This window comes from Oculina patagonica, chromosome 8 (genome assembly GCF_052425735.1).
Source record: "Oculina patagonica isolate OP01 chromosome 8, crgOcupat, whole genome shotgun sequence".
NCBI classification, from domain to species: Eukaryota; Metazoa; Cnidaria; class Anthozoa; order Scleractinia; family Oculinidae; genus Oculina; species Oculina patagonica.
In genome coordinates, this window is record NC_135765.1 from 31,955,597 (window position 1) to 31,970,557 (window position 14,961).

The 14,961-nt window shown below is 39.3% G+C and overlaps 3 protein-coding genes across 4 annotated transcripts in view; 1 reads left to right on the plus strand and 2 right to left on the minus strand.

The window, feature by feature from the left end:
• LOC144663668 (dnaJ homolog subfamily C member 3-like) lies at window positions 1–9,601 on the minus strand. The gene is made up of 16 exons (XM_078524683.1): window positions 9,449–9,601; window positions 9,218–9,331; window positions 8,299–8,423; window positions 6,886–6,960; window positions 6,634–6,672; window positions 6,436–6,540; window positions 6,192–6,280; window positions 5,699–5,791; window positions 5,056–5,116; window positions 4,821–4,879; window positions 3,948–4,053; window positions 3,224–3,344; window positions 2,778–2,827; window positions 1,933–2,015; window positions 1,602–1,747; window positions 1–821 (listed from the first exon to the last, which is right to left on the minus strand). Exons 1-16 carry the CDS (start codon window positions 9,516–9,518, stop codon window positions 691–693), a joined length of 1,467 nt encoding a protein of 488 aa, XP_078380809.1. The 5' UTR covers window positions 9,519–9,601; the 3' UTR covers window positions 1–690.
• Window positions 1–14,961, plus strand: part of LOC144664404 (intraflagellar transport protein 81 homolog) — a 117,768-nt gene that overhangs the window by 82,911 nt on the left and 19,896 nt on the right. The gene's annotated exons all lie outside the window — the stretch shown is intronic.
• LOC144662312 (para-nitrobenzyl esterase-like) lies at window positions 10,919–13,220 on the minus strand. Its single transcript, XM_078523096.1, has one exon. The coding sequence runs from the start codon at window positions 13,010–13,012 to the stop codon at window positions 11,273–11,275; it is 1,740 nt and encodes a 579-aa protein (XP_078379222.1). The 5' UTR covers window positions 13,013–13,220; the 3' UTR covers window positions 10,919–11,272.

The following is a 14,961-nucleotide window of genomic DNA, read 5'->3' on the forward strand; positions in this document are numbered from 1 at the left end:
TATTTCTCTTTTTTTATTCTAAAATACCCGACAAGGTGGATTTTCACAGCTTTAAATACATGTCCAGTATTTTTAATTTGCATCGGGGCATGGGATAGTTTTCGACAAGTTGTGACGCATAAAAAATGTACATCGTCAGTTAAAATACAGTACTCGATTTCAGCTTCCAAGCTTGTATGTTATCACCGTTTTAGCTTTTACATAAAAGATGAAGAGAAAGTTCGCCTCCGTTTACTCCCCTAACATGGGTATAACATCGAAGAAAATTAATGTACTTAGCAAATACAACTGAAATTTTTTGGGCGCCAGGTCTGATAGACCGTTCTGTACAATTAGGAACGCAAAATTTAACATTGGACTACAATTTAATATCTCCTCAGAGTGTCTGGTTTACCAAAAGAAAAAGGAAAGAATTCTGCTTTTCATCGCCACAAGCTATTTTCTCTAGCTGAGTCAGATCCTACAACCATCTGTTTTAAAAATTCTTACGAAACTCCAAGCTGTGGTTTGTTGACCAAAACAACCAAGTAGCTAGACGACTTCCCGAGATTGTTATAATTATAATTATTACAACTATCATCAATTATAATAATTGTAATAAATTATAATATATTTTTCCCGCTGTTTCCTTAGTCAGTGCAATGACAAAAACTAGAATTGAAACCTAAAGATTGCTGGTGTGAAGAATATTTAGTTGAAGTGAAATTTGAACTGGAATCCTTCTCCAAATGGAAACCCGCCTTGATGCCAGTGATGGCCGCCACCGCTTTGTGCTTCTGGGTCAAGGGGATCTTCACCGCTGTCGTATTTTGCACGTTTTTCTGTTGAAAAAAAAAAAGAAAGAGAGAAAAAGAGAACAGTTAGATAAGTCCGTAAAAGAACTGACCACACTCCCTTTCCCCCACAATACACCTTCGGGACTCTGCTCCCCCCCCCCCCCCCCCCTCCACTTCCCTCCCCCGCGCGCCTTTCAGCAACCCGTACTAATCATTTCCTTAAGCCCTGGCCAAACGGTAGCACAAGTGAACGCAAGTAATCGCAAGTTGAACTTGCGTACAGACTTACGTTTGGTGGCCAAACGGACACGCAAGTTTAGTCGCAAGTGCACGCAAGTTTGCAAAAAGCCATTTAAAATGCTACGAGGTGCAATTCAGTATTTGAAGTAAACTGCTGCAAAAAATACGTTAACTTGCGTTGGGTGGCCAAACGGTTCAAATTTGATCTCGACCAAACAAAACTCAAGCAAATGCAAGTGTACGCAGGTCAACGTAAGTGCGCGCAAGTCCTGGCCAAACGGAGACGCAATTTTCAACTTGCGTCTACTTGCCTTGCCGTTTGGTCAGGGCTACAAAGCAATAACCACTCAGCCTTTTTTCGGCAAATTTCGTGGGATCACTCAAACAGTTCCCAACGATAATAACCAATCAGGAAACCGCTAGCGCACTGAATGACAGTGTCACGTCAGCTTTTCGTCACTAGATGACGTCATGTTGCTTAGCCACCCCGCTTAAAAAAAACGCGGGTTCAATAAATTCTCCGGACAGGAATCGATTATTTTTTATCATTTTTAAGCAAAATACGTAGCAAAAAACTTTTCCTACCAGGGTCAGTGAGCACTTCTTTAGCAGCAGCGATGTCAATGAACATTTTCTCGGCTTTCTTCTTATCATCACCTTCATAGTGATCAGGATGCCATTGTACAGCTAGCTTACGATATGACTTCAAAATTTCCTTCTTTGTTGCTGTCCTAAAAAACGAAACAACAAATTTCTTAGGGGCTAGACGTACTGTTAATAAATACTCTATACAATATGTGAAGTAATATTTATCAACTAGACAAGAATTTCCTTAAATTAAAATCCAATAAACTGAACAATCTAGTTAAAAACCAGGAGACGACACAAAAAACTTATGTCCTCTTAAAAGCGTTACCTTTTCAATCCTAATATTTTATAATAATCCCGCTTCTGTGATTGCTTTTGTAGTTTTTGTGCTCTGTCAAGACCTTCTTGAACCTAAAATCAATTTATAAAGTACACAACTATTAAGAATAAATGCGAGACAAGTCACTATATATGTTTGTTAATACTGTCGGTAGAATAATAGCCATGTCACGAGCCAGTTGCAGTCGGAAACAATTCTGAGTTCTCTTGTCGGACAGGATTTGAACTCTTCGCTTCCTTCCAGACAACAATCAGCTACTTTAGCCACTTGGCTACCAAAAACTCGTACAGTCAACTCCCGCCTTGCGGACACCTCGCTACGGACAGGAGTTGAAGTCCCGGCGAATAAGTTACTGAAAATAGAGCAGTTTACAATTGAGTAAAACCAAAACCAAAGTAATTACACTGGCCAATCACAAACGACACAGACAATCCAGTGAACCAATCAAAACTCGAAGCAAATACATGTAGCTGGCTCGAAGCGCGGGAAAACGTGCGCGAGCGAGTCACGATTGTTTTTGGTTTAAGTTCCGATTGGCTGAGAAAGTGGCGCGAGATTTTGAAGCCAATCACAGAGCGAAGTAATGCAAAACCAAAGCAAACGCAAATTACTTTCGACACTCAATTGAAAACTGCTCTAACTCTCGCTACTAAGGACTTTCTCTATAGCGGATACCAAATTGTCTTACTTATTCTCACAAATTTTTTTAATGTTAGTTCTGAGAATTTGGGTCAAGACAATATCTCCTAGCTGATAATTTTCTTTATTCTCATCACATGTCTGCTTGATAATGTATTGATTTTTAAGGAGACGACAGATGCTTATCAGCCTACCTTGTGTAAGTGTTCATTGATAGTCTTCGCTTTCTGGTAATCAGTTACAGCTGTGGATAAACAATCAAATCTATTAAAAGATTAAAGCAGATTACAAGCACTCTCTGTTTTCTATCCTGGTGCGTCTGTTAAGGAGAGTAAACGCGGTAAAAAATTGGACCCGCGAAAACTAAAGGGCGCACAGCGCGCCATGACTCACCACGTTATAAGTTTGACATTTTGTTTGTTTTCTGTTGGCTTTTCAAACTTCCTGACCAATCAAATTGTTCATCGTCGCACGAGCTATTCGCACGTGCGGATGCTGCTTTGAACCTTCTTGATTGGCCAAGCAACAAGGACACCAACATAAAGCAAAACGTTGAACCTTTACAACTACGTCACAGGGTAATTCCTGTAGAAAAACGAAAGGGCACTGGTAAATAGAAATGAAAACGACATTTTCGTACCTTCATCATACATCTCATTCAGTATGTGTGCTTCGGCTCTGTCGCACAATGCGTCAACATCGTTTTCGTCAACTTTCAACGCTTCATTGCACTGTTTGATAGCATCGCTGGGATTATTAAGCTGAAAAATACAACAAATAACTTTTAAAAAAGAAGCATATTAAAACAAGAGTTATGTGAGCAGTTCAGGGACATGTGGTTCATCCAATCAGATATCTGTCGCGTTCCAAAGTGTTATGACGTCGGCTAATACGTCATCAGGTAAGTCATGCTACCTAGCAACAGCTCTGCAGAAGACTGCAGCCTTAGTCAACTTTTGCCCATTCTCATCCCCAGTCCTAGTTTCTAGGACTTCCGGTCTTCATGTATGTAGTCATGACGTTTCAAAAGAACGTATGAGAGAGTCGTTACGTTTTCGACTTCCGTTTAGGAATTCTTTGTTCCAAACAGCCAATCAAAAAAATTCGAATTAATTCAAAAATCCTATGTTCCTAGAGCCCTCCGTTTTCTCGTGCCAAGCCGGTAAAGAGAAACGAAATCCGCTTTGGGTGACATGACTGATACGGCTGTTTGTTCCGGTGACGTCACTGAAAGGAAATTGCGGTCAAGGCCAATGAAAAAGCTGAACAGCTTCTACTCAAAGTCAACTTGTGGCCATAAATAACTTACATTCTGTGTTTGAATCTGAATTAAAATAAAATGAGAAAACAATTTAGTTGCTAACCTTGAGGTAACAGTGGCACAGCTGTCGTCTTGCCTTGCCCACAAGAGAAGGGATTTTAGACTCTGTTTTGAGCGCTTGTTTTAGTTTGGACAACGCTTCTTCGTATCTGTAAAACAGTCAGATAATATTATCATTGGTTAGACCACTGTTAACGTGCATGAGATAACAAGTTTACAAGTACACGTTTGTGAGAAACAGGGGGTTGGGGAGGGGGCTTTTCACACTCTGGTTTCTGTATGTAACAAGAAGTGATTAGAAGTACTGCTACTCCCCTTGGATGGGATGCTGGTCTATCACTGGTTAATTCCCCTGCGATTTGTCAGCCATGGACGGCGGAGCATTTTCCCAACTGGGGGGGCTAACTAGTGACTTGAAGTGGGGGGCTTAAAAGACTCTTCTCTTATTAATTTTTTTTTCTGTAAAAGTGTGTGTGTGTGTGTGTGTGGGGGGGGGGGGGGGGGGGGGGCTAAAGCCCCCCCAGCCCCCCCGGCTCCGCCATCCCTGTCAGCTTGCCCCAACAATACCCTTCTTCCAATTCATGTGCTTTGGTGGGGAGTGAGGCACTGCAAGTACTCAAAGAGGCACTTTGACATGCATAGTCTAATACATGATCAAACCCATGCACCCCACCCCAACTAGGTGTACAAATTCTGGCTAGCAACAAATGTATTGCCAAACTGGAAAAACTAATTGATTTAACCTACATGCATCCTATCTCGGTGGAATGAAAATCAGTTACCTTTACTTACAGAAGCCAAAATTTTGTGCTAGAATTGATGCAAGATGAGACAGGCTCTTAACTTGCTTTACAAATAAACAAAAGAAGACCAAAAAAAAAAAAATTAAAGCACATTAATATTGATCACAACTTACTCTCCATGGTTGATCAATTCTTGAGCTGCTTGCATCTGTTTATTCAACTTTTTAAGTTTCTACACAGAAAAAGAAGGACAAACATTTATTTATTAATTACTATGGGAGGTAATTAACATAAAGTTCAATTTCCTTGGCTGAGATAGGTAACCTCCATTCATCAAAATAACTTAGAGATTTAATTATTCTCTACATCTAGTCATGTTATCTAAAGAGAATTTTTGTTTGCACAAACCTTATAGAAAGGAAAGCATTCTTTGTGGTCAGGATCAAGCTTGAGACATTCTCGAATTTCCCTGAAATTTGCATAAACAAATCAAAAACTGAATAATGTACATGGAATATAACATGATAACATCCTACCTGCAAAAAAAATGACAAGAAAGCTTTGCATGTTAGATGTATTCACAAAGTATTGCCTTTACTTTGAACAAGAGAAGGTAATGTATCCCACCCCTCCCCCCATTGTAGTGGGAAACTGTGTGACCATCACATAACAAAGCATTTAGTCACATAACAAGTTGAAACCGGTCATCAGAGAGAGTAATTTTCAGGTTTCCATGTTGTTGAATCCTGGTTGAATAAAGGTTGTTGTGTTTACTTGAGCAACAACTTTGACCTTCTACACCATCCCCCACATACGTTTTAAACTTAACCAGTTTAGTTAAAACACGGCAGGGCTTTTAAAAAGGCCCCACACCCGTCAAAGCTCCATCGGGTATGCTGACTGTGGTGAAACTAAATGTACAGTTCCCTATGGAGGGGAGATGTTTTCAGCTTCTTATATTGCTCTCTGACAGATATCACACACTGAGAGCCACCTACTTCAAATGTTATTAGCTGTTATTGAAAGCCTTGAAAAAGTAAAGTTCACTTACCTCAGTGCATCCTCTAATTCTCCCATTTCATAATGCAATTCACTGAGTCTAAGATAAGCTGCCGTGTTGTCAGGTATAAGTTTTGTGGTAGGCCTGAAATAAAATATGACAAAATACTTATTACCAACAGCAGTTGGCAAAAAAGGCACAAATATTCAAAATAAACAAAACACTTTTTGGCAGGAGGCTAAAAAGTTGGTTATTTACAAAGCATGAAAAGCATGAAAGTTGAACTCAGGACTACCAAGAAAATGAAGCTATTGGCAGGATGAAGGACTTAAACCTGGGACCTCTGGAGGACAAGACCATGCCCCAAACCATTTTGCCATGTTGATTGTCAAAAATATTTGTTGTGTTGTTAAATATTGGCTGCATTGAAAACCAGTTCATAGATCACACAGCAAATTTATAATTATCTAAATTATCTCGTTATCAGTACAATGTATTGTAGCATTCAAAATTACTTAATATCAAGACTGTCTGTCAGACTTACTTGATGTCTGAAATTGCACTTATGAAGTCTCCCATATTTTCATGGCAATCAGCTCTCATTAATCTTAGCTCAGTATCCCATGGGGCAACCTAAGAAAAAGAAACAAGATACCTCCAACATTTGATTTTTTTGACAGGAAAAAGAGTTTTAACGTAAATTGATGGTGGAAAAACTTTTTCTTGCAAAATTATACGACCTCAAACCTGATTAATAAGAGAAGTATATTGCACACGTAATATATTACCTCTATTGCTCTTCCTAATAACTCTATAGCTCTTGGGTAATCTCCCATATTAACAGCATCTCTCGCTTCTATAACATCTCTTTTGATGGGTTCTATGACACTTAACTGAAAGGACAAACAAAACATAACTAAATAAAGAAAACTGAAAATGGAAGAATTTTTCATTTCTTCTATTCACAAAACATGTTAATTACACACCTGTTGCAATGCTTCAGGATTATCTGGACTTTTGCGTAACTGAAAAAAATCGTAAACTGATCATTAAGGTCTGACAGTGATGTCCATGATGGTTGGTGCAGTGCCTTGGATCCAGAGGTCCCAGACAACCATGATACAAAATCAAACCAGACATGTTTTTACTTCATGCTATGGTTGTTTTATCATAGATGTTATTTTTCAAAGTTATACTATTTGTGATTCAGTAATTAAATGCTCATTGCACTGTCTTACCACTGCTTCATAATCAATGTGTGCTTCATCTAGCCTTCCTTGTTTAAGTAAAACATTTCCTCGTCGTAACCGTGCCTGTTAAAACAAAAACAGGCCATAACCCATCAAATTCCCATGTTTTTAAAGTCTATGATTTATGAGAAAATTTAACAAAAAATACACATCTACATATTTTATTATTTCATTCTTTCATTGTCATATTTTGGCTGTACGTTCTAGCCAAGTCCAATTCTCACAGTTAAGACTCTTCAGGGGTCTTTTGAACAGCATCAAAACCAGGGTTATGTATGACTGGTGCAAAAATGAGTGTTCCACACATAAAAGAAAATAGAAGAAGGATTTTATGTAACGATTAATTTCAGAATCCGGAGCCATCTGACAATTTAGAAAATAACATAAAGAAGGCAAGGCCGAAAAGCTTACCGTAATCATTGTAAAAACCAAGTTTTGGTTTATTACAAGAATTAGCGTTCCTGGAAACCTTTCATATCAAGAACCTTAAGCCTAGCATTAATGAAGGACTCAAAGCCTCCAGAGAGTTAGAATTATTTCTCTGATTACCAATATTTCTATACTGTATTGAGTAACATCTACATGCCTTAGATATTTAAGTTTCCTCTTGTAAAATTTAACATCACATGTCTATGACTCTGTAATAGAGCCGAAATATTGTATTCAATCAAATTTTATTGTAAAAAACCAAAACTTGTTTATAACAATGATTAAGCTTCTGGGCCTTGCCTTCTTTATGAATAATTTCAGGACAAATGAGAACAAGTCAATTTACTTTAATTGAAGGTGACTAACGAAGGTATACCTAGCACATGGATTTGAGATTAAAAAAAGTGAAGTGTAAAATCATCTCACTAACATCCCTTCCTACCATAAACAGGGACCTTAGGATTGGAGTATGAGTATGAGATTGAGTACATTGAAGTGTGACTTTTCAAACCTTGTGATTATACTCTTGTTTATCACATTTCATACCAATCTCATACCAGCCATATGTCATACATTTGGTCAACAACAAGGAGGAGTGAGGGCTCTGGGAATGTACCTTAAGGTTACTATTGTTAGCGGCTACAACTTTTTGCGAAATTTAGTGCTCGCTAAAATTTGTCTCGGTCAAATTTAATACTCGTTAAATTTAAGTACCTCCCCTTCCACCCCAAAGGGAAACAAAATAAGCACTGTCGAATTGAAATTTTTTTAAAAAAATAGATGCCAGTAAATTTGTTCTTTCTGGCAATGCAAATGTTCACTCAGTTTCAAGTGAGTTGGTTCTTTTACTGGAAATTAATTTCTATCTTAGCTATATGTTTATTAAAAGCTGGTTTACACAATATCACTAAATTTTGCTCTGATCTAAAGGTCACTAATACCACCCTCTAAAACCAGGAAAGTGTATCATACCTGAAAAAAGTCAGGTCTTAACTCAAGGACTCTGTCTAAATCAGGCAAAGCAGATTTTGAACGGCCCATGGCAAGAAATACTGTTGCTCTCTTAAAATATGTTAAAAAATTATTTGGATCCCCCTCTGAAAAAAAAAAAAAGAAAATAAAAATGAATAACTTGATATCTTAAAATATAGTAGCAAAACACATTTGAGAACAAAGGATGTGCAAATGTTTTTATAACAAAAGTAATATGTCTGTACATAAGTGAAGCTATTTGCAAATCAATTGATAAAACAAAGCTTGGCAAGTTTCTATTGGTCGCCATATAATTATGTTTCGCGCAATTTTTACCCGGGTAGGATGATGCAAGAAACAGGGTATATTCTAACGATTTGAGGCTTTTACTACTCTACTAATTTCAAATATATGCCACAAAACTGCTTTTGCTTAAAAATGATGCGGGTGTCACTTAACAACAATCTATAACAACAATAATGTGATTTATTTCGAGATGTATCGAATTGTGACACACTTACGCGCAGCGCGCAGATTCGTTGAGCAAAATTAAAACACTTTTCTTCTAGCAATGCCAAAAATATTATCTGTTTTAGAAACATCTCTAATGTATACCGAGCTTCTAAAACGAAACGTTACGTTACATTCGCCGGTATAAACAAATTCAACTTTGTCCCAGATGATCAGGAACGATCGGGTAACACCAATATTAGAATTTGATTATTGTTTTGGAAAGTAAATTCAGATTTCTAAAAATAGTTGTTTTTTTCTTTTAAGTCTTACTAATGCCCACAGCTGAAAACTATGTGATGTAGAGAATTTTTCTAACCGGTAAAATTGACATCACGTAGACAAGTTAAAATTAAACCAATTGCAGGTTCAATTTACAAACGATTTTACTGCAACAAATTCCACTCACCAACGGCTGCATGATAGTGGCCTAATGCATCACTTAACTGTCCAGTAGCTAGCAATTTCTTGCCTTCTTCTAGATGATTTTCAATCTCTGATGCCGAAAGTTTGCTGGAAACCCCTGCAAGACGAATTATGATTCACCAGGCACGTCATCGATTAACTCTATGTTCGATTCAGTTCGAAATCCTGGCCGTAAGGCCGCAAAAAGTGAATCTGTTAGTTTTGTAGGACTCACCGATTATCTTGAGTTCCAGGCTGAAGAAAATTAAATGTAAAGAGGAAAAAAGTTGGCCGAAACTACACATTTTCTGACTGACACCGGCCGATGTTTTGCCTTAATTTTCTGTTTCCCTCTCTGTTCTAAGGAAGTGAACCGCAGCTCATTTTCAGTGTTGGCGCACTCCATCGTGGTCGCACCTGATTGGTCAATAATTTGTACCCAGACTTCCAATGATATATCCGCGCGATTGCGCGCGTTATGCGCGCGTTGTATCTTCTCGTCTGTTCCCCAATTAGTATTTTTATATTTGTATATTTATTTTAGTGTTCCCAATTAAATTTAGCTAAATACCCTGACACTTAAATAAAGTAAAAATATAATAATAAAAATGTAAAATATAAAATATATTTAGATAGGAAGGATAGGGGGTAGCCTTAGTCCAGTCCCTGAACTCTCTTTTACGCGCGCCTTTATATAGGGGTTGAACCCACAACCCCTATGTAGGGCGGGGGTAGGGAGAGTTCAGGGACTGGGCTAGCGTAGCAGGCGCCTGTGTAGATTTGGGCGCGTATTTGGAAACGCGAAAGGCGAGAGACAGCCACGTGAGGGAAAGAGAGAAGGCCTCGCGTGGCCGTCTCGCGCGTTTTGGGTTTCCCCAACGCGCGCTCAAAAACTTCACAGGCTAGGAAGGGGGGTGAAAGGGTGGTCTTAATTTTTAATTAAAAGTATCCAAAAATTTAGTCTTCCTCATGGCCTTGTAAGATACTACCCTTCCGATGTATATTTTTAGTGTTTTTTATATTTTCTTTCCTTTATAGCCCGGGATGTTCCATCTCCTCGATCATCGTTGTTCAATTTAATTTAAGAGTAGATAGGGTTACGCGTAGCTGTTTAGGGCTTGAATTTTAACTACATCAGTAAGGAAAAGCATACTGAAAATTCCTAGCATGATTAGAGTGAAAATGAGTACTTATTATTTTCTAGTCTGGATCAGATAACGCCTGTAATCAAATATTTATAGCAAGTTTCCTTATCAAGAATAGTTTTGTTACGTTTCTTGTTAATCGAGTCCAAAAAGTTTGCCCAGCGCTTTCTTTTTCGGATAATTTGATGCCCTAGTGTGTAAAGTTACACATAGACACTGTCTACTGCTTCCTTTAACCTTAAAAGGTATTCACTTACTCCGGATAAAGTTAGAACACTTGAATTCTTTTAGCCCGTTTGGGCACTTAACACGCGCGAAGTCGCGTAAACGAGCTCGTTCTCGTTCTCTCGCCTCGCGACTCGCGCCTGGCCCAAACGTGAACTTACTTGCAAGCTAGAATTCTTTCTAGGCGGAAACTTTTAATCCGTAAGGATGAAAAAAACTATTTGTTAGCGGCGGTTTTGCAACTTATATTAAAGTTGTTATTACAAGAATTTTTTTTTTACAAAAGCGACAAGATATCCTGTATTAGCAAGAGAAAATGAGGGATTAGCTTGGTATTAGCTATAAGATAAACTTTATTCTAAGCCGAGGTCAACGCAACTAACAAGACTAGAAAATAGTGTAATATTTCTAAATACACTTCTACCATAAAGCTTACTGAACAGAAATTTAAACAATTATCTTTTGTTACTTTAAAGTTTCTGACAAGAGCACGTCTCTAATTAGTAGAAGGTCTATTTCTCCGCTATATGTCAAATGACTCATCGATTGATTATTTAGTATAGACTTTTTATCTTGGGAATCTATGTCAACAGTTTAACTATTTTTCTAATGTTTGGTGTTCTGACTTGGTAAAGAGCTATCAAAAACGCTCTGAAAACAGCTACATCGAAACCTATTTACTGAGTTCGTTAATTAATCCAGGCGTAGGAAAAGAATCCATTCTCTAACCAGAAGTCGCACTGTTCCTTGTGGTATTCTTTAGCTGGAACTTCCACTCCACTGTCTGTGAACAGGGCTGTTTTGCTTGGATACTCTTGCCACGATTCTTTTTTCACAGTTCCCTTCTTGATGAATTCGCCAAATTCTCTTCTAAGATCTTTCATGAAATTCTTGTCTTTCTCTGACGGCTCATAACCAACCTCACTCGGGAAGCCAAAAAAAGCCAGGAGGTCCCACATGTGGAAAGCAAACGTGGAGGGAAAACCGAATACGCCGGTGACGGGATTCGAAGGACGGTTGGTTACCACGTATCGGTAGACAGGGCTGTTTAGACCTTCAGATGCATTCTTCGCTACTTCGTTGTTTGGACAAGTGGTTCGCAGGTCGGATACCATAGATGTGTATGCGAATTGAAGATCTGTATTGTTGTACATGTTCAGAACCATATCCACTTTACTTGAATTGAAACCAAAACTACCCAGCCTGCTTTTAACGCGAGCACGATATTCCACAAAAGCAGTGTTGTTGAAGACCACACTCGGGGCTATATCACTCTCTTGCGCAGTGGTTCCAATGATCAGCGGTACATCATAGGCCATTCCAGTTGCCATAGCAACAAGGGGTGGGTCTGACACGACAGTTTTGTCAACTACTGCAACTGCCCCAGCAAAGCGACCGTTCGTTGGCAGCTCCAATAGATCATCCATTCGCCAGTTTGGGTACTCAGTCCATGGAATGGCATCTTGAATTTGTCTGGGACTCAGTTTGTACAAACACTGTCGCTCAGCTTCGAAGTCATTGTTGTGTCTCTTACACGAAGCATTTCTTAGAAATATTTCATTGTCAGCAGCTGCATCTTCCCATGTCTTGTTAAAAACGGCCGAGGCACTCATTACAATCGCTCCATGGAAAAGTCCAGTCGCATTAGGCGAGGCGAGCAATCCCAGTATAGACGTACCCCCTGAGCTCGATCCCATCAGAGTCACAGATTCCGGGTCGCCGCCAAATTTCTCAATGTTTGTTTTGATCCATTTTAATGCTAAAATTTGATCCATAAATCCATAGTTCCCCGAAGTATTTGTGGTTGAAGCATCTGCCAGCGACTGCAGAGCAAGAAAACCAAACGCATTGAGCCTGTAGTTGAACGAGACTGCCACAATGTTCATATCGACGACCATTTCCGGGGAGGGATGAAATCCGTTCCAGTTGCCAGACAGGTACAACAGGAAACCACCGTGAATAAAGACAAGAACGGGTAGAAGTTTACCTTTTGATCTTTCCTTTGGGGTCCAAACGTTGATAAACAAGCAGTCTTCACTTCCAAGGACTTTTTCAGCGTCACCCGTCGTGCCAAGCACATCTTGTTGAGCGCAAATGCTTCCAAATTCACCTGCGTCAAATGTTCCACTCCAACAAGTGTCTTTTCCACAAGGAACCGGGGGTTTCCAGCGTCGTTTTCCGCTCGGCGGTTCTGCGTAAGGGATGCCCTTGAAAACAAGTGCTTCTCCTTCTTGCCTTCCCCGAACAACACCAGCTTGAAGTTCTACCTCTACACTTGATTTCCTTGTGAGGAAATAAGCCAGGAGAGCCACTGAAACTGCAACAACAAGAACGGCGACAACTATCAATATAATTTTCCTCTTTTTGAGGCCTGATTGGCTTCCAAAGGATAACGTTTTGTCTGGGTTAGGCTCTGTGTCTCCCTCCATTTCAAGGGTGCGGTGCTCGGTAAACTATTTGTCCTTTTCCTTGTCCTTTCTTTATTTCCACCTTATAACTAAACGAAACCGGTAATATAATGCCGAATTCTAGTTTCAACACCACCTCTTAGCTTATAAGTAAATATGAGCATTGGCAGGTATAAACTTTGACCCGTCTCAAGCGCAATTAAAACACACTTCAATAATATGCTAATCAACAACTTTAAACTATCAATGAAATTCCCAGTTACAGATAATACTGCGAAACGAACCAAAACAATCAAGAATGGAATTGAGAAAGCAACTGTCAGACCAATTTTCCTCCTTCTTTCGGGACTTCAAATTATAAATATCCTGTGCTGTCTAAACAGTCTAAATATTTTATCCATTTCCTCGTGTCATTTAGCTAATGCTTGATCATATAAAGATAATGAAAGTATGCTTAGAGCTGACAGATACACAGCGCCCGTTTATGATCCCCGTGTTAAGTTAATTTTGACAAGATGAACTATTGGTCATTTTTGTCAGTACTTGACTTGACGGCTTTTTTCTCAGACATTATGTAGTAGATAAACATTCTTTTACGCTGAAACTGTGCTAAGACGACAAGGGCCTCGTTAAAATTATTTTTAAATTTCCCAGCGGAAACGAACTGCAATTCTGCGTTTGTAATAGCTCAGTATAATAAATCCAGTAAGATCGTGATTTCCTTGCCGGGTAAAACTTCCTTTTTGGATGCTTCTTCATCTGTTCGTGCACAAGTTTTCGCACTCTATCATGTTTGCCCTTTCCCAACCCCCGCCCTCGACAGGAAAATATTTTGAACGTAAACTGCATGCCAGGGCAAGAATTCACGGCAACTATATATTATTTTATATTTATATTCAACAACTACGCACGCTGCCCATATATGGTCAAAATGTTAACGTTATCTGTCATCTGTAACTGTGCTCACATCGTGGGTGGCTCCTCCTAAAATGTTCTGCAATTGGTATACTCTTTTTTATACCATGCCATAGAAAATACAGCCAATCAGAATACAGGGATCAGAATACAGGAAAGCCGTTGTATATTCGACGGTATTCAACTCAACCTTCCCATCGTGCGCTGCGATTGTATTCTCCGGACGAAATTTAGTAAGCGTATTTTCTATGGCATGGTATAAAATAGTTACGCAACACTTTCTCGTGGGATACTATGGAATATCCCACTTGTCACTTGTATTTTCTTGGCATACACACTCGCCTAAAGGCTCGTGTGTATACCGAGAAAATACAAGTGACTCGTGGGATATTCCATAGTATACCACTCGAAAGCGTTGCGTAACTAGTATATATACCATTTTGCCAGAAATTGTACCCCTTTCGTATAACTTTTCATGAAAAAAGGTGCCCCTTTCATATACCTGAAAGACATGGTATAGACTTAAAACATAACGTTTTCTTGTCATTTTCAAGTAGTGCTTCATAAATTGAAATAATACAGCCATGAATTGCATCTGTTCGAAATATTTTAATTAAAGGCCCTTTCAAAAAACCTAAATGACAGGTTTCCATACCCTTTCGTATACCTATCCCGGGATCTATACTTGTGAAATCCCTACCCTTTTATATACCTGAAGCCTGAAAAAGGTACCCCCTGCGGGCGGAGCCTCCCCGTATAGGCCATTATAGGGAGTAACCCCCCCCCCCCCCGGGATGGAGCCGGAACCAATTGTAGAATTGCACGCATTTTAGGCATCCTACTGATTAACGGTTACGGCAATTAGATACAGTCGAAGCTCTCGTAAGCGGACACCCTCGGGACGCGAAAAAAGTGTCCGTAACTGGAGCTGGCCGCTTACAAGAATGGTTCTCGTAAGCGGTCACTAGAAGTGTAGGGTATAGATGGCCGCTTACGGGAGCTTGCCCAGCTAACAATAACCGGACGGACGTGGATGACGACAAAACAAACACTGA

Excerpts from the sequence above, each read along its gene's own strand:
- LOC144663668 (XM_078524683.1), bottom strand. The coding sequence starts at position 9,518 with ATGTGTAGTTTCGGCCAACTTTTTTCCTCTTTACATTTAATTTTCTTC. Across the intron at positions 8,424-9,217 it reads CCACTATCATGCAGCCGTTG|AGGGGGATCCAAATAATTTT; the intron begins GTGAGTGGAATT and ends TTTTTTTTTCAG. Across the intron at positions 6,673-6,885 it reads ACATTGATTATGAAGCAGTG|TTACGCAAAAGTCCAGATAA; the intron begins GTAAGACAGTGC and ends GATTTTTTTCAG.
- LOC144662312 (XM_078523096.1), bottom strand. The coding sequence starts at position 13,012 with ATGGAGGGAGACACAGAGCCTAACCCAGACAAAACGTTATCCTTTGGA.